General features: G+C 35.2%; 1 protein-coding gene across 1 annotated transcript in view; it reads left to right on the forward strand.

Moving 5' to 3' along the window:
• LOC138042931 (scavenger receptor cysteine-rich domain superfamily protein-like) overlaps positions 1-20000 on the forward strand; it is a 139222-nt gene that overhangs the window by 84698 nt on the left and 34524 nt on the right. Inside the window, exons 6-7 of the mRNA XM_068888992.1 lie at positions 7841-8206; positions 11119-11463. Of these exons, the coding sequence (XP_068745093.1) occupies positions 7841-8206; positions 11119-11463 (711 nt within the window). The remainder of the gene's footprint in view (positions 1-7840; positions 8207-11118; positions 11464-20000) is intronic.

Below are 20000 nucleotides of genomic sequence, written 5' to 3' on the forward strand. Positions count from 1 at the left end.
CAATTTCGGACATTGCATTTCTGGCATTCTGATTCGCTGACTCATTTTTCCTTATCAGCTCGTATAGCGCATGACATATATGGAAACTGATTCCTCTGGCCTTTTGGAAAATTGACACAATTTCCGATTTTTTTTTTTTTTTTTTGTAAAATGAAGATTGTTCACAATTTAATAACCGTCTCATATGCAACGCGTTTCCATGGAAAAATTATTAATTATCTACATTTGTGAAGGATTGTTAAGAGGGAAATGCATCACACGTATAAAACCCTATCTGTGGTGAACCAAAGAGTCTTTAATGATTTGTTCCTACCAGTACATTTTCCCAAACCATAGGAAATACAGCCAGTCACTGAGAACACAAAGGTGCTCGGCGCATGTTGCACGGTATTACATTCAACCTTTCCATCGTGGACTGCGATCTTATCCCTACAGAAATATAGTACGTGGTGACATTTCAAGTCTATTTCAGGTGTTTGAGCCATGCCAAAGCGTCCGAGTTACCTTTGAGGTCGAAAGCTCAGCAAAAATTAAGATTTAAAGCACCATAACAGCGCTGACTCATCGAGACGCTGATAGTTTCGTTCAAGAGCAACGAAACAATTTTCGATGTCAGCAAGTTGTCAAGTTTAGTCAAAAACTACCTCGTTCAGAGAAAAAAAGGTCTGACCAAAATTGCTCCCGTCATTCTGGAGTTGCGACAGGTACCTGGACATTCTCATGAACCTGACTCTCTCGCAGGATTCAGAAATTCACTTGAGTGGTCTATGAGACACTGAAAAAAAGTATGAATACTTAAGGTGACAGTAAGAAACATGGTCCGGTGAAACTGTTCACACGTGGCTTTTTCGGAAACCGTAACTCTCAGAAGTCGCCAGGAACGTTGTGATATGAACGGCAAATAAAACGCTCGACATTAAAGTGTAGTAGATATTGAAGGAAATGAAATCGAAAGATTGAACATCATCCGTCATCAATTACATGTACAGCGAGATTTCAAGCCGAAAAGGTTTGCTTCGGGCAAGGAAAGCTGACCCACTGCAACCTACCAAATTTACAGGCGGAGTATGCTCGACAAAAGTGGGCTGTTTTACCTTCAGCACATTTTTGAATCCCATAGGAGAAACTTCGTACAAAAGGTTTTAAAAGAAACGGGATTATCACAAAATTGCTAGCAATAAACACCAGTGGGAAATGCCCCGAATTTTAATTGGAATACTAGCTGCATTTATGGGCCATGGACAGGAATAACATGAAACATCTATCTCTCTCTCAACTGCATTTCTCCACCAACAAACTTTCGTCGCACATGTAAAAGTCGTCAGTGGACCTTTCACCCAAAACTTCTTAAAGGAAAGAACAGTCAATTGGCATACAACGAAAATTGAAAAGACTTCGTTACATATTGCTATAGTCATCGACACTAGTAGCAGCCAGGTACCGTTGCAGCCGGTTTGACTGTGTTTTTTGTGTGAAAAAGAATCACCTCGTGTTAACGTTATACATTATATTTCTCTGTTTTTGCACTTCAAACTCAGTCCAAGTTGTGCAATTCTTTATAACTAAAAAGAACTTTTCCAAGGAGGAATTTTAAATTTTCTTCACAATAACTCAGTTTCAAACTCAGTACAAATTTTGCAAGCGGCTTTGACTGGGATAATTGAATTTCACGTGTTTTTTTCTTTTTGTGTGTGGGGGGGAGGGGGGGGGGGAAGGGGGGCGTTGTGACAGGATCTTTAGTTGAAAAACATTTTACATGTATTGTAAAAAATAAATAAGTGTATTAGGGTTTAAAAAACGTTGTCACAATCGTGAACTCTACATGTCATCGAATATTCTTATGCAACGCTTTCTAATGGAATACCAAGAAATATTCCACTTGTCACTTGTTTTTTCTTGGTATGCAGACTCACTTAAGGGCCCTATGTATACCTCGAAAATGCAAGTGACTCGTAGGGTATTCCATATTATTAACTCTTAGACCGCGGCTATTGCGTTTCTCGCTTCCTTATCGGGTCACCCAATCGGGGTTATCAGCTCATATACAGTATGGTAACTGATTGTGTCAAGTGTTGCCTAGCTGAAAGTTCCCAAATTTTCAGTTTCCAAGTGTCCGAACGTTCAGAATTCAATTAAAATTTATGAAAAGAATTACTCTATTCGCGCTTTTTGGATATGAGACTGGTTATAGCTAACTCTGCGATACGCGCCTCGTTGGCCGTATAGCATCTCATATCCAACGCAAGCTCATGGAATAACTGTTAAGTATACCAAGAGAAAGTGTTGCATATCAGTTGCGTATTTAATATACAGTATTCAACAATCACGATTATATTTATATCTGTTTTTGCGATTGGTATTGTGATTCTGAGCCGCTCTTGTAATTCAGCAAAATACGCGGCCCTGCTGTAAATGACTATTACCGTCACTGTGGTAGCTCTATTCGTCCTTGCATCCATGTGCATGAGTTCACGTTTACCCAAAGACCTCTTCTTTCTGCATTATCTGCAGCTCTGTTGTTTTTCATTTTGCCTTTTTGTTAACGGAATGAAAGCCAAGTCGTCGGCAAGGTTGAGGTCCTTGAGGTTTGATGTAAACTTCAGCCTCAGCATGGTTCCATCATCTTTCACAGTATGCCTTGCTATCTACTTTGACGCCGGACGAGCCGTAAAAGAAAACCCAAGATGTCAGTGCACCCTTCTGTTGCTTTTCATTTTGCCTTTTAGTTGACGGAATCAAAGCCAAGTCGTCGGCGAGGTTGAGGTCCTTGAGTTTTGATGTAAAGTTCAGCCTCAGCATGGTTCCATCATCTTTCACAGTATGCTTTGGTATCTACATTGACGCTGGACGAGCCGTAAAAGAAAACCCAAGATGTCAGTGCACCCTTGAATGACACCCGTCGTAATTTTAAAGATCATTTACTTCTTGTTTCACCATCGAATTCATAATGTAGTGCTTTCTTGCACAGGTTAGAGATCTTTGGTGGAATACCATGCCATCTCTTTATCACCAGTATTGTTGTTTCTATGCCCTGAAAAGCCGTCTTGAAATCTCCAAAATAGCAAATAAAGTTGCTTGCCCATCATTCACCTTCCCCAGGATGACGATTATACATAACGAGGCTTTCTTCCTTTTTCTCCTCCCTTATCTAACGCTAGCTTGGTACTTATAGGCAGCCTGCAATCAATCTCCCCGCGAGAAGGATCAATCTCTTTTGCTTACGTCTGTTAGGAGGTGACCCTCCTTTATTTCCTTTTTTTCGGAATACCCTCCGCTGTTTCCATCTGCCTTCCCAGCTGGATCATTATCCAGCTAGGAGGATAGGTGGATTAGTTTGCTTTTACTGAATTACCTTTTGTGCTCATTTGGCAGAACGTCGTTCATTTTTTTCCTCAGATATAATAAGGGATCTCAAATTTGGGCACTGCCCAACAACAACAACAACAACAACAACATTTTGTTAATTCTTGGATACATGACAGTAATATTCCTGGGCAACCCGCAGGTAGCAGGGCTTATTGAGGCTCGTTGCTCTCTTCAATCATTCGTCATTTTCGCTGAGTTTCTTAAATACCGTTAATAACTAAAAGGTGTAAATAAGGGAGTGAAAAATACCTATAAAGCAAAAAGAATATATGGATTTAGTTATTGTGCACGAAACAAAAGCAATAGAGCAAAAGAGAGTCAAGAAAGCAGTGAGCAGCTACCATAAAATAACTACTATCACGTATTACAACGAGTTACAGGTAATTTAGTTTCACACCCAGGGTAATTACTGGTTTGTCATGTCGGCATCCACCCTGGTTTTTAGTGAAAGTGAGAACCAATTATGATGAAAAAATGGAAAAAATTCGAATTGTTTTAAATAGCTGGAAACCTAGACGATTAACACTCATAGGAAAAATTGTTGTTCTTAAGAGTTTAGCTGCTTTCCATGTACCCTATATATTAGCGCAAGTGCAAACTGACGAATTCGAGAGATTTCTCAAATAGATAAATCAAATATTTTATGATTTTGTATGGAATAACAGAGGAGATAAGATTAAACGTAATGAACAGTTATGATAAAGGGGGGCTCAAAATGATCGACATCTGTTCGTACAATAAATCCCTTAAATTAGCTTGGGTAAAAAAGAATCCTCTTTTTTTGGGATGATTTAATACTGTGGATGAAATAGAAAGCCATCATCCAAGATATTTACCAAAAGAGTAAGGTAAAGATAAAGTCTGCTTACGAGCCTAGAAGGCCCATCAGGCCGGCGCTTATCTCCGGTTTCTAAAGCATGAATCGACTAGGAATATTTCTACTCCCCCCTGGATGGGATGCCAGTCCATCGCAGGGTTACCCCCAGCATTACGGTACCCATTTATACACCTGGGTGGAGAGATCCCAGAACACAACACAATGTCCCCGGCCAGGCCCCGAGCCCGGACCACTCGATTTGGAGTCGAGCGCACTAAATATCCAAGATATTTACCAAAAGAGTATGACTGTCTTATTAGGATTGAAACCAGAAAGCTCTTCACATCATAATGTCTTAATCAATTTTTGTTTCCTAATTGCCAAGCTCTTCATATGGTGCTGTAAAATGAGGGAAACCCCTTCAAACATTAACGGTGTTCTTCCCCTACTGTCTTCTCAATATAAGTTTGAATCGTACACTTACACCAAGGGGAATAAGAAATGGGATCCTTTGACAGAACTTTTAAAGTAAAGTAAGACAGAAATCTTAGTCTTGCAGTATCCCTTTTCCCCCTTTCACATTGAGTGACAATCAAACAAGTAGACATATGTACAAATAAATATACTTGTAACAGTTCTGCCTTACCGTAATATAAGATATCAATGCACTTTTCAGACATGTTGTATTTAGCTATCATATACCTGTAATTTACTGTACTCTCTATTTCTGTTCACTAGTTTGTTTCTTTTTTTTCCCTTTAAAATAATAATAATAATAATAATAATAATAATAATAATAATAGTAGTAGTAGTAGTAAAAAACAAAACAAAACAAAGCAAAACAAAGACAAAAACCAAAAAAACAAAAAAGAAACCCAAAAAAGAATAAACAGACCATTTTTCGGATGAGAAGTGAGTGCGGGGGAGGGACAAGCCTACAAAATAGCTGCATACTTGAATTAAGTTCCTGGAGGAGGAGGGTGGGTGCCTTAACTTAAGTGGGAGGGGGGGGGGGGTTTCACGGGCACACCAGATATTTTTCAATCTTTAAGACAAGGGTGTGTGCTTTAAAGGGAACCTCCACTTTTTTAACAAATGTTACCTAAAATGTTCCAATTGTACTTGTCAGAAGATCTGTTACAAAAAAAATGCATTACCTGGTGAAATATTTTTTTTATCGCCTTCCAAAGATCGGCCTCGACGCTTTCGGGTGCCGCCATCTTAGTTTTCGCGCAATGCAAGGTGAGTACTGATGACGTTTCGTGGTTGCTTTGCTGTCCGGTTATCGGGAACTTTGAGTCAAAATCTGTTCCGTTATAGAGGAAAGCAAGCGAAAACCAGAAAAGATAGTAGCATGAGTTTCCATGCTTTTCAGAAAGTTGATAGACGTGCGTCGATTCAAGGTATCTGAAGGACGATTCCACCCCAGTCGGCATAACAGGGCATCGATCACAAAGGCCGAAAGGCGATCGTGAATGCCTAAATTTGTAAGCAAAGAATTGCTTTCTTCTTCTTCTTCTTCTTCGCTTTGATTTTCTCTTCTTTTGCTTGATGAGTATTCTGGTTCCAACTGATCGCCTGAAGGAAAAATCTGTATCTTCTCCTTTAAACTGAATTTCGTCACCTAAACTATAACACAACATAAACAAGGCAAGGGGACTTGAAGCGAAGCAACCACGAAACGTCATCAGTACCCAGCGGGAAGCGATGAGACCGATCTCTGGAAGACGATAACAAATTATTTCACCGGGTAATGCACTTTTATGTCACAGATCTTCTAATAAACATACATAGAACATTTTAGGGGATTTTTGTTAAAACATTGGAGGTGCCCTTTAACACAAGTGTCCTCGGCATGAAAAATAGCAAAAATCATCTTTCGTGGTTTCTTCTTAATTTTTTTTTTGGCTTTTGGCTGACTTGGGGTGGCAGAAAATTACAAACTTTGGTCCCGAAACATGTAACATGGTGAAGTCAGGAATATTGAGTATAAAAATTACCAGAAGAAGAAGACCTAGTTTTATAGGATCAAACTTGACTATTTAAATAATCTACAACTTTTTTGAGAGCAGATTTGTTAAAGATGTCATAAATTAAAGTGGACAAGTCTCAAAACAGAGCATATTTTTCGGTAAGATTTTAGAAGATATAAGTAGAGAAACAGCATTAGTTGTAGGCTTAGAAAAGTTCCTAAAGCGCAGAAAGCATTTTTGAAGTAGTAACAGTTTATTCAAGTGTGATTGAGCAGCTAGACCCCGGGGATTGGGAATCAAACCATTTGCTAAATAGGGAAACAACAAGGGCTGACAAATTTTGAGTAAAGTGTATAGTGCTCAAGTGGGCGTAACTTATGTACATTTTTTTGAATGTATGTACTGTATAAGTCATTATTTTATAATTATAATTTAAGGATTTGTATGTATATGTATGTATGTATGTAGGTATGAATTGTATGTAGGTATAATTGCGGATTATAATTGTAAAGTCTATTTATTGTAGGTAAATCGTTTGTATCTAAATGTAGCCCTTCACTGTACGTTCTGTTTTGAAAATTAATAAAGTGTATTTAAAAAAATATAAAAAAGTAAAAACAAAAAACAAAAAAAAGTGGGCGATTATTCCAACAATCTTACTAAGTTTAGAAGCAACATACCATGAAATTGGAAAAGCCCAAGCCAACAGATGGAGAATTCTCTCATCCAGTTTTATTCAACTGTTTGAGTTAACGCAAATTCTGGTGTGTTAGCAGTTTGCCTTCCAACTATCACCGTTGCTTTTCCAGTTTTGTTCTCTCATGTTAATAACAATGTTTCGCAAAGCAATACGTGCTTTTCTCTTAATGATATGTTAATCCATTGCAAACTGTCAATGTAAGATTTTACTTTATCTTCAGTGATTGAATTTCATTAACTTAGCTTGGACAAAAAATTGTGATGATTGGCTGTTATATGAAGTAAGACACGGCTGCAGTTGCGTCTTGTTGCTTAAAACGTTCAAGACTGGTATCAGTTAGGAGCTAGAACGTAGAACCCTATAAAGGAACAATCCTCAACAGGGTAGTCGGAACCTAGCTAGTCCAGTTCTCGGGAGCACAAGACTGGCTTCTACACATATTGCTCTCTACCGCCTGTGTATCATACCTTATCCTTCGAGGTAAAGGGTTTACTTTTAAGCCTCAGCTGGGTACAAACCAAGTAGCAGCCGCTCGCAAAGTCAGCTGACCTCAGGACCCTTAGGTCCAGTGGGGATGGTCTACCACTAAGCGCATATCTTCGCAATTCACACCATCTGGTTCCACTAATACCGATTGTATCTCTCATTGCCTTAGCCGTGAGGGCTCCTTTTGCTTTACAGTGGTCGCAGCTGCAAGCTTTCTTCTAAATGTCAACCTATTTTATCTCACTCATGTAACGTAGGAAAAAAAATAGAGTGAGCATATCCAAAAACAGTCCCCCAGTCTGCATGCTTTTCTTTGGATAAGAAAGAATAGTACATTTCATTCCTCCGCACCTGAGACATTAATGCTAAGAATCGGATTGCAGGTTTTTCTAGCTGCCCAGGAGTTTGTTCAAATGGGCTCTTATTTGAGCTTTATTCAGAATAGCGTGTATTCTTTAATACAAACTATGCATTAATTATATTTCTATTATCAACTAGGTTACAAATTGAGATTGCGTGGTTCTTCAGTGTCTCATGCTGGCAGAGTGGAGATTCGAATACAAGGGGTTTGGGGATCAATTTCCCTGTCCCGTTTATTCACGCTTCACCGATTTGGCTCGTCTAAAACACTGTCGGTAATATGTAGGCAGCTTGGTTTTAACGACAGTATTCTTTGGACAGGATTGTCGAGTAATGGACTGGATATTATTCCTCAATGGTTTTCTTCTCATGACATTTTTTGCTTGGGTAATGAAAGAAATGTAATGGATTGCGTTTCACGTTTTTCACAACCTCTACTTCGTCGGGACGACCGTGATCAAGATCTAAGTGTGGTGTGTAAGCCAAACGTTTCTCAAATAAAAGGTGAGTCATAAACTAGAGATAGCAAAGAGTCATTCAGTTAGTGCAAGCGAAACATTTGAAATGCAACACTTTTGTAAAGGTCTTTGACATTAATTTTGTTTTAATTTGTTTCCGTTCTTAAATGAATACTTTCCTTCTTCCAAGTGTGTCAATCATAGACATCACGTTTCTGCTGCCCTACCTGGCTACCTGTCGAGGCAATTTGGTTAAATATACAAAAAAGAAAATCAAAAGGTGTTAAGAAAAAAGTAACCTGGATGATTTTATGTCAGCATTATCAAGTGTTAAGAAATTAACATGAGTGGCAAGTACCTGTGTTTTTTCGAAATGCCTTAAAGTGTCCCTAACCTCCAAATGTTTATTCCGTAAAAGTCGAATTTTAGCACCAAAAACATGTATTTCGCTTTGAAAGGCTTGTGATTCGTTTGTCCCGTGGCCGAGGTGGTGAGAGCCATGGGTCTATTCCTGAGATTATGTCACAAGCTGTTTTGCATTCCAGTTTTTTTTAAGTAATGTAAAGCAATAACGACGTCTCAGGATGAGCCTCATACCTCGCTCTCGCTAGGCCGCGGGTTATTCGACTTGGTTTGTGTGAAGTTTTACGGCGCAGTAAAATTGGAATCCTGAAGTGAAAACGGCAGAATCTTTCCACCATGGGTAAATATATCTATTTAAGCTAAAATATCTATATACTTATATACAGCTGATCTTATGAAAACCGGATGGTCACCAGACAAAGTACATCTGTCTTCAAATTGCACATGAAAAAATTGACGAAGGTTTCATTGGGTGATGAGAAAATTGACTCTATCCTCTTGCCTGAATGCATGTTATGCCTTGAACAGCCAATCTCTTTGTTATGTGACAAGTTGAAACTAAGACCTGGAAACCAGAAAAAATTATACATCAGGCAATGGGTAATTCCATCAGTGTTAAGGCAGCATGCCATCACTATGTCCGGTTTAGCTGATCTTTGGAATATAAGTGAAGTGACCTCAGAAGATCTAAAGTTTAATTAGGCACATTACCCTTCTTTCTAGCCCAAATTGATAACCTTATTTGCCTTCCCCTCCTTTGAATGAAGTCGAAGGAACTTTTATGCCTATGGACTGTTACTTTGTTTGGAAAAGTTAAGGCAGCTCTGAATTGGTTTCCAAGAATTGTTATAAAATTTGCTGATAGTTTTATCTGAAATTGCTAATTACTATTTACAATAAAAAATGGGGGTCGCCAAGTTCATTTTTGAGATATAAACAAGTAAAAATCATGTTGCCGTGGTAATCTATTACGCCACAATAGTGAGACCATTTTGTTAAGCAATAATTGGTGTTTCATATGGTACCATAACATTGCTGTTACGGGATACAGTATAGTAGCCCATCGAATAAGAAGGTCTCTAAAAGTGGTGAAACTGGTTACAGCCACCTTAAGTAGGTCCCTTGAGCCAACAGCGTATCACTTCCAAGGTGGATCGCAAATGGATTCACAGTCCAAGTTGAGGAGAAGTTTATAAAGAGACTTAATGGAAACCCAACACTAGACAACCTCTGGAGAAATCGAAAAACTTGTTGGCTCAAGGGACCTACTTAGCTGACGGTTTACATCAATTACCCCTGTCCGCCTGTGAATCACATGAGAATCGCATGTTGATCCAGCGTTATCACATAGAAAAACTGGCCCTTAGGGAGTACCACGGAAAATGCCACACATTAAGTGATTAATCAGCCATGTTGCCGGCATGGCTGTCCTGATAGTGTGGTGGTCATCACACCTGACTGGTGATCAGGGGGACGTGGGCTTAAATCCTGCTTAGGGCAGTTACAGTTTTTCGATTTCTCCAGACGTTATCCAGTGTTGTATTTTGCACTGGGACATTTAAAATAAAACATCTTAATTTAAACTTCCCTTGTTTTAGATGTCCCAGTGGACTCTTTGCGTTCCAATATGGCGCTTTTTGTTCCATGTGACAATCTCGTACCCAGAGTCCTCGGGCTTTTTGGCCAGCGGGTGAGCGCCCGGAGAGACTCTGGGATAATCGACTCCATTTTCCCAGAAAACGTTGGTCCCGGTCTTATTACGTATGCTTGAGTTTAAAAGGAAACAGAAAAGAGAAAACCGTAAACAGTAGAAATGGCGGGTTGAATTTGTTCGAGAAACAAGAATTTTAGCCTTACACAAAAAAAAATGGAGAAATGATCATTGACTTGCTGTAAGAGCAAGTGAAGATGAAACCTCTGATGCTTTCGATTAGAGTATTTTTAGTGTTTCAGCGTACATTCCATCGTTCAGAAGCAACACGATCGACAATTTTTTTGTCGAAACGACACAAATGTCCTCTTCTACTACAATTTGATGTTTCCATAATTCTGAATGACTTCGACAAGACCTTATTCCACGGATTGTAATGTAATGTTTTCCCATGGTACTTTTGCAATAGCAACAGTAATCACCTTTTAGCAGTGTGGGAAAATTCCCGTGCGGTATAAGACATAATTCAAACCTCGTCGTTTTATTATTTTTGTAATTTATATATTTCTGAGGTAGAAAAAATCAAACAGCACTGAAAATAGTTTTAGATTTTGAATCTCCCTCCAAATTATGGGGCTTCTGAATTACTTACCCACTTCCTGTCGGACTGCCATTGTTTAGCAAGCGGCCAATCAAAGATATAGTTCAAGTCAATTATCCCAGAGTCTCTCCGGGCGCTCATCCACTGGCCAAGAAGCCCAAGAACTCTGGGAACGAGATTGACCATGTCATCACTAAGAAGCAAAACGCCTATTGTTTTGGGGTAGAAAAAGATCGATGCGGTGAGAGGCTTTTGCGGTCGCTTTGTCCTACAGCAATCACCAACCGTGTTATCTGCTTCAATCGCTTGGTTTGACTAACAGCTTGAATGGCCTTTTTTTTAGATTTTCAAGTACGCTTTACAGGATCCAATCTTCCATTCGCCGGCACAATCGAGATGTCTTACTATGGTGTCTGGGGTGGCATAGTTGGTTATCGTATGGGCATTCGTGTGGGTCACGTGATATGCCACCAGCTGGGATATTCTAGGGCACAACAAGTTTTTGAAAAACCTGTCTTTGGTAAAGGGAAGGGCCCTCTTCTGATGTCAAGAATGACCTGTAATGGAACGGAATCAGAACTTTCGCAGTGCACATCTGAGACAATGGATAGGCGTTGGTATTACTACTATAGGAGAACTTATGCAGGTGCTGTTTTTTGTGCCGACGCTAATGTTGGTATCTCTAAAGGTTGGTATTCAACAGATGTTGATGACGAGGGTAATGAATTTTGACTATCTGTTAGCAATATAACTAATTCCACCTTTTAATGCTCTTTCAATAAATTGATACATATCAATATCAGTCATTAGCTCTAATTTAATATCAGTAATTTTTAACATAGCATCCCAAGATAAACCTGGACTGCTAAAGTAATGACAAGGATCTAATTTGTATTATTTTCAACAAGTTTTTCTAAAATTTTCAAAAACATCAGACAATAAAAGAATATCTGATTTAATACATAAGTCGTGATATTGACCAATATTTTTCAAATGAAAAGTATTCCATACATTTTGAGCATAATTGTATTAATCATCTGATATATTTTCATCATTTAAAATGCTGCAAAATTCTTCTTTTGATGGTAATTGAGTTTTATTAAATTTATCAAAGCTATCCATAAAATCATATGGGTACATGTATATACCTTTTTGTTTCATAAGTTGAAAAATTATTTTTGAATTCTTCTTTTGTGTATTTAAAAGCTTCATCAGGAAGATTATTAACTAGTTTATCAAGACTTCAACTCATAAATCGAAAGCTATCAATAAATGTTAAATGATTTCCAAGCATGAATGCCATATATTTTTCCATATTATTTGGTATTGCATTAATATTGATTTGACATTCTTCTCCTTTTTTTTGTTTTTGTAAGTGTGTTGTTTAGCTATTTCACAAATATTTTGCATTATGAATGAACTGTCATAACCACGTAAATTGTGAAATACAACTGATATTTTATTTGTTAATTGAAAATTAAGATTACAAGATTGATGTGAACTAGCTCTGAATTTTCCACAGATATGGCAATGATCTCTTACCCAAATGTCAGCTTGTTAAAATTTTACTTCATCTTCTTTGGTCACTTTCAATGGCTTGTTAAATTTGTTTTTAATATTTAACTTCATCAAGCGTTTTTTCCATAAATTTGTAAGCAGCATTTCCACCTCTATAAATCTGAACTGGTTTAGTATATTTATCATCGTAACAACATACGACCTTCTAACCATATGAACAGTCAGTATGCTTTTGATAAGCTTCAGTATATAATTTATTATCATTTGGTTTACAACCTTGAACTTTTTCAGTCGAACCTTCAAAATCGCTATATATAACGAATGGTACTGCTAATTGTTTACGAAAATACATAAATTTTATTCTTGAACCTTTATTAGGTATTTTAATAGATTGTTTACCATTAATTGAAACCATTAATTTTCTTTATGATTAGTTAAAATTTGTTCAGAGCTAAAGCATTGTAAACAATACATACAAAAGTGTTTTCTTTCCTTGTGTTTTGTTTGATGAAACAAATTTATTAAAATCTTTCATTAATACATAATGTGATTTGGTTTCTTCAGTAATTAATGATAAATTCATACAAACATCATATTTTTCTTTTGAAATATATGATGGAAATGGTTTTTTATCTTCATAACCAAAATCATTCACTGAAATACTGTTTTGTTTTTCAATTTTATTTACTTGATTTAGTTTTACTGGAAAATTTGTTTTATCACAATTTTATTTCGATACAAATTCTCGGTCATTTAATGTTATTTTATGCGAATTATTTTGTTGTGCATTCAAATGATGTATGTGACACCAAAGAAAGCATTTATCATCTTTATTTCGTAAACTAATCAATTTTTTTTTTTGGATTTTGTAATTCCTTAGGTAATTTAATTCTTGATATCAGCAGGCAAGTCATAAATTTAAAGAAAACGACTAAACTTTTGAAATTACAAGACATGCTTGGACAGAAACTTCTGTCATCTTCAGTTGATAATGTACAAAGCGTTAAGTTGAATTTATAGGTTGGAAAAAGTGCTAATTATGCCAGTAACAACAGAATTACGTAAATTTAAAACTGTTCTTTTAATTCTCACATTGTCACGTTTTATGTACCTTCCATCGTTACTGGCATAATTAGCATAACATTAAGGTAATGATTATCAACTGATTTTATTTGCCAAGCTGAACCTTCAGAAATCCATTGAGCTACTTTATTTAATGTTTGTTGTTTTGATAATTTTAAAGGTTGTTCAATTTGAGTATTGTTTATTATTGTATGTGCAATACTGTTCAAATGAGCTGTTTTGATTGTTTTTTCTTTACGACCTGTTTGCTTTTCAAATGTTACCTTCAATGTTTCAACAAATTTTAGTCCTTTCATTTCATTTAAAATTTTATTAATATGTGTTTCAATATCCTTTCTTGTGTTTTGTAGTTGAATTAAAGGAACTTTATTGTTTTTAACGTTTATTTCACATGACTTTGTGTAGGCTTTTAAACCTTTGTTTAAACCTTTGTTTAACAACATTTTTTTAGTTCTTGGAGTAGGAATTGGTTTATAATCATCTCTAAATTGTAAAGGAGGTTCAATTATATTTTCTTCATAATTTTGAACCGAGACGAGGTGTAAGTATTAGTTTTTTTATATTTTTTTTTTATTTTGTCGTAAAATTAAACTTATTAGTTGTGATTTTGAAAGTTTTTCAAATTCTACTTTGTTCATTTTCAAAAATTTTCGTTTTCGTAATTTTATAATAGTAGTAATCTATATATCTTTAAGCCAAGACAAATAATAAAAAATTCAAATAAACCGATTAAAATTTATTGCAACCTTTAATTTAACAAAAATATTATCCTATATTGTTTTGCTTTGAAGATGTTTTGATTTACTTTTAAGCAAGTATGTTTTATTACAAATATCACAAGTAAATTTTGTTTTAGATTCTTTTTTATAATCTTCATTAAAAAAACTTTTTAACAATGTTTTTTAATATAAATATTGTCTTTGTCTATGCCTGTTTCTAATGAAAGTAATTGAATTAATTTTTGATTCATTTCATTTTCAAATTTTGTCATATATTATATGTATACATTATTCTATATCTTTTCCTTTATTTTTAGGAATTTTGGTTTGTAAATGACTCAATTTATTTTTAAGAAGAAAAGTTTTATTACATGTTAAACAAGCCCATGTCTTTTATTTCATATATCTATTTTTTTATTCTTTCATAGCTTTTCGTCCGATCTTCATCATTAAAATATTTTGTATTACCATGTATCTTTTTCTCTTTTCCATTTGCAATTTCAAAAGCAGTTACATTTTTTATATCAGGATCATTTTCTAATCCAAAAGTTAATTCTTTTTCTAAATCTTCCATTTTATAATTTGTTATAATACTATATGTTTAAATGATAATTTATTTATTTTTCATTCTTTTGAATTAAACTAATATTAATATGCTTTTGATCCAAAATAATTTTATAATTGACATTATAATTGTATCTAAAATTTGATTTAATGACTTTTTATTAGCAAGATAAAGAGATTTGTTTTCAAAGTTAAAATATGGTTCGTCATAAATATCAAATTTAATTCATTTTCTTTTTTAAATTCATCAAATTTCTTTTCTAAAATATAACTAAAAATAGGATTGAAAATAGGCAGAAGTTGAAAATCATCTTTAAAATTATCTTTAAATTTATCATTTGTACTTTTTTCATTTATATTATATACTGAGAAAATATTTTTATAACTTTTTTTTTAATTTGGTATTATTTCAACTTTTTTAAAAACTTAATTTTTCCTTTTTTTCTTTTTCTTTATCCTTTTTTAATTTCGTGCATATGTTAAGCAACATGGATGTAGCAATGAAATGATTTGTCTTATATTTTTCATTTATATAATTAAACTATATAAATATTTTTATATCATAATTTTCATAAGTAAATCTTTGGAATAAAAACAAAATGAATTCTTTTTGCCTATTAATATAATCATTGTTTGATTCATTGTTAGATTTAGGCATTTTATTAACTAAAGACATTAAATTAAACACAAATTCATTATTAAATGTATTATTCATCATATATATTAATAAAAGAAAATATTTTTATATCTTATTCAGTATCAATATCAGATTCAGATTCTGTTTCTGTTTCTGTTTGATAAGTACAATTACTTTCGTTTGCATTGAATTCGCAATCACTATCATCAATAAAATCATCTTCTAAATCGTATTTATCTAATTTTTCATCGGGTAAATAATCTTTCCAAAATTCAGTATTATATAAATCCATTTGCTATATTATAAATACAGAAAGTAATTTTATATTTTTTTCATCCTTCTGTCAAATTCTTCAATGGAATCCCAGAATTAAAATCATCAGTATATCCTTCCCATTTTACCAAAGCTAGTTTCTTTTTAAAATCTCTTTTTATAACTTTATTAATTGTAAATACATCTTGTTTTGCTTTTAATAATTCAGGCTCATAAAAACTGCCTTGTATCTCTTCGTTATTAAGATCCTTTATTTTGTAAGTTATTGGATTATTTTATTGGATTTTATCAACTGTGCATATCCCGTCAGTCAGTTTTGGTGTATAACCTTTATCAAATGTTTTTCTTTTATATTTGCTGATTCTAACCTTATCACCTAGTCTGAGTTTTGGTTTGTATGATGATTGCTCCATATCACCATATAGATTAAAGTAAACAACTCCTTGATTCTTTTATTAGATGCTTCTGTTGGTGTCATTGTTGTTACACTGTGTTTAGTGTTATTATACATACCGCCGCCATGGCGTATGGACATGCTCTCGTCTGCTCCCGGCTTTTTGTCCTTTTTGTAATTTTAAGTCATGCTACAGATTTTTTTATCAATTCTACAAGCGATGTGGGGGCACAGACAAAAACTTGGCATAGTTTTTACCTAGGTCAGATGGTGATATGTGGTGGATACACGACTTTGCCGTGTTGTCCTTTCAGAAGCGACATCGTCATTGTGTCATTTAGACGACGCTTCTTTGGTCGAAGGCTACTTTACTCACCAAATGGAACTTCCAGCTTTAATCCTTCAACTTCACAACTCATTCTTAGTGGGGATATTCATCCACATACTGGTCCAGGTAGTAGAGAGCGCAAGGAAAGCAAATCAAGCATGATGATTAACCAATATGCTAATCAATCGAACATCAAAATGGCTCATTTCAATATTCGATCCTTGAAATCCAGAGAGCATTTTATTCTATTACAGCACACTATTGAAGAACACAAGTTTGACATATTCACGTTATCAGAAACCTGGTTGGATTCCACAGTTGATAGTCGCGTAATGCAAATACCTGGCTTTCAATTCTTTCATCAGGATCGTGGTGATCACAAATCTGGTGGCGGCCTTGGCATTTTTATTAGACACTTTTGAAGTTAGCTGTTTTGAGGAACTGTCCACTGTTAGTAACGATAACTTCCAACAGCTTTGAATAAAAGTTCAGGTTCAAAACTGTAAGTCACTTATTCTATGTACTGTCTATCGACCACCAAATACTAGTATGACTTGCATTGAGGCGTTAACTTGCAATTTTGTTGAATTATTGCATCTAGGTTACGACACCATTATTCTCGGAGACCTAAACTGTGATCTCCTTAATGATACAACTCCATCACGAATCATATCAGATTTCTGCGATACTTTGAACCTGGTACAACTGGTTAACGAGCCTACAAGAATAACTGAATTTACTCAAACACTCATCGACCTTGTCATGACGACGAGCACTAACCTTATAGATTCCTGTTCTGTCCTGACATCTTCAATAAGTGATCACAGCCTAATTGAGGTTGTCATGAAGCTTAGGATGCCAAGAATTAAACCAACATACATAACGACCAGAAGTTATTCCAGTTATGATAAGAAAAGCTTTCTCCAAAATTTGGAATATGCCCCTTGGCATATGGTTAATTTTTTTTGACAACGTTGATGACCAAGTGGGTGTCTTCAATTCGCTCTTCTTAGAAACCCTAAACAACCATGCTCCTGTGAAGAAGATAAAAATTAAGTCCAGGCCGAATCCATTTGTAACGCGAGAAATAAAACAGCTTATGAAGACTAGAGACCATTGGCGTAAAAAAGCAATAAGAACAAATGATAAACTCTGTTGGAATGGCTGCCGATTCTTTAGGCAAGAAGTTAAAAAAGAACTAAGAAACGCTGAGAAAATATATGTGAGAGAACAAAGCCTTAACAACCAAGGAAACACTAATGCTATTTGGAAAGCTATAAATCGTTGCATGTCTCGAAATAACACTGCCAAGGCACTGAGCAATACAGAAGATCGCGTTGCTATTGTCAACAAATTCAATAGATATTTTACGTCTGTTGGAAGATTGACTGCTCTCAAGGCCAACCATTTGATACAGGAGCAACAACTAAACGTTACTGAAGTAGTCACCCAACAAGAACTTACGACTTCATAAGTCTTTTACTGAAAGAGAAGTGAAACCTGTAATTATGAGCCTATCCTGCAATAAAGCACCTGGATATGATAAGATATCTGCAAGAATCTTAAAGGACAGCCAACCAGCCACTTCCACCATAATTACCAGATTGATTAACAGTTCATTTGAGCTTTGTCTTCCCAAAAGCATGGAAAAATGCAAAAGTTATCCCGATTCCCAAAGACAGAAATTCGGACGAGCCTTCTTGCAATCGACCAATTTCCTTGCTTCCTACTTTATCCAAGGTGTGCGAGAGACTTGCTCATAAACAGTTTGTTGACTTTCTCTCCGTAAACAATAAACTCTCCACTCACCAAAATGGCAATAGGAAACTACATTCCACAGAGACTGCCCTTATCTACGTTGCTGATGAACTTTTAAAAGCTATGGACGAGAAATCAATTTCTATACTGGTTCTTTTAGACATGTCTAAAGCGTTCGATAGTTTAAATCATAATATTCTCCAAAGTACGTTACGTAGATTAGGCCTTGCCTCACACTGTCTCTCATGGTTTTCTAGTTATCTTTCTGATAGGACTCAAAGGGTGCGATATGGAGACGCCATTTCTCAAATGTCAACTTTAACACACGGCGTTCCTCAGGGTTCTATTCTAGGCCCTGTACTTTTCACTACCTATATTGATGGGTTGATTAACTTAGTTACTGACAGTCAAGTCTCGTGTTATGTAGACGATAGCCAGTTGTTTTTAAAATTTCAAGTTTCGAATGTACACAATGCTATAGCTACAGTAAATGCTGACCTTCATGAAATTTGCAAATGGTGCGCGAGAAATTCATTGCTTTTAAATCCGGACAAAACCAAATTAATGGTTGTTGGCCTACGGCAACTTACTAAGCAGTTACCACCAATATCTGTTTCTATTTTCGATAAAACTATATCACCGGTTCCCTTTGCTAGGGACCTTGGAGTATACTTAGATAAGCGTCTTTCATACGATACTTATATTACTAAAACAGTTTCTAGTTGCTTTAATCAGTTAGTACATATAAACAGAATTAAGCATGTTTTGGAAAGACCAACACTTTTATTACTCATTAAACGTTTTGTGTTCACTAAGCTCTTTTATTGCTCGTCGGTGTGGGCAAACACTTCTAAGGCTAATATACATAAACTCCAACTGGTCCAAAACTTTGCTGCGAGAATTATTCTAGAACTTAAAAAATTCGATCATATTAGCGAAGGTCTTAAGTCGCTAGGAATTCTCAAGGTAAAAGATAGACTAGATATCAATGATGCAGTGATGGTATTTAAATGCCTAAACAATCTCGCGCCCAAATATTTATTTGACCAACTACAAGTGAGATCCTCTGTATGTACCAGGGTAACGCGATCTGCAAACAACCTAAATATTCCTCGTTGTCGCCTAGCAACCGGACAGCGTCGCTTTGCATGTAGAGGTGTAAAAATCTGGAGTGGATTAAGTAACGACTTGAGGAACTTAACTAGTTTAAATGCATTCAAAAGGAATTTAGTGAGACAATATTTAAATAAATTATGTTAATATACTTGTTCTTAATTACTACATTTATCTTATTTATACTCTTAGAGCATATCAAAGTTAGTATGTTGATATATTTGTTCTGAATTATTGTTCTTTTTGTAGTATTGTACTGAAAAACCCTTTTAGGGAGTTGCAATAAAACGTATGTTTTAATAGTTTAGGCAAAAAGTCTAAATATTGCATGTATTACCTTGAACTGTAAACTGTTTCCACATTTAATTTTTAATTGTACGATTCCATCTTTCAACTACACTAGATTTTTCTTCATTTTCTGTTGAATAGAGTGTTATTTTATCCTTTTCTAATCTGATCTGATTTTCTGATCTTTCACATGTTTGTTATAAAGCTCACTTTCTTTATCAGTCCATAAATAGTCAGGCTTTCTACCTTCTTTAAAGATGCTTTGAAACGCTTCTTTAACGGTTTCTCCTTGTTTATTTTTCAATGGTACAATCTATCCATATTTACTGAAAACATCTATTACCATAAGAAGATATTTGTAGCCTGTATTTCATTTGCTAAATTGTTACATTTCAACTAAGTCTGCAGCCCATATTTCATCTATATGATGAACAATAATTCTTCTAGTTTTGATTTTTGTATTTATTGGTTTGTGTAGTTCATTTGCTAATTGTTGAGCCCAATCATAATTACTCAACAGCGCTTTACGTTTTTTGATTTAACACCAAAA

Source organism: Montipora capricornis, chromosome 3 (assembly GCF_036669925.1).
Source record: "Montipora capricornis isolate CH-2021 chromosome 3, ASM3666992v2, whole genome shotgun sequence".
Lineage (NCBI taxonomy): Eukaryota > Metazoa > Cnidaria > Anthozoa > Scleractinia > Acroporidae > Montipora > Montipora capricornis.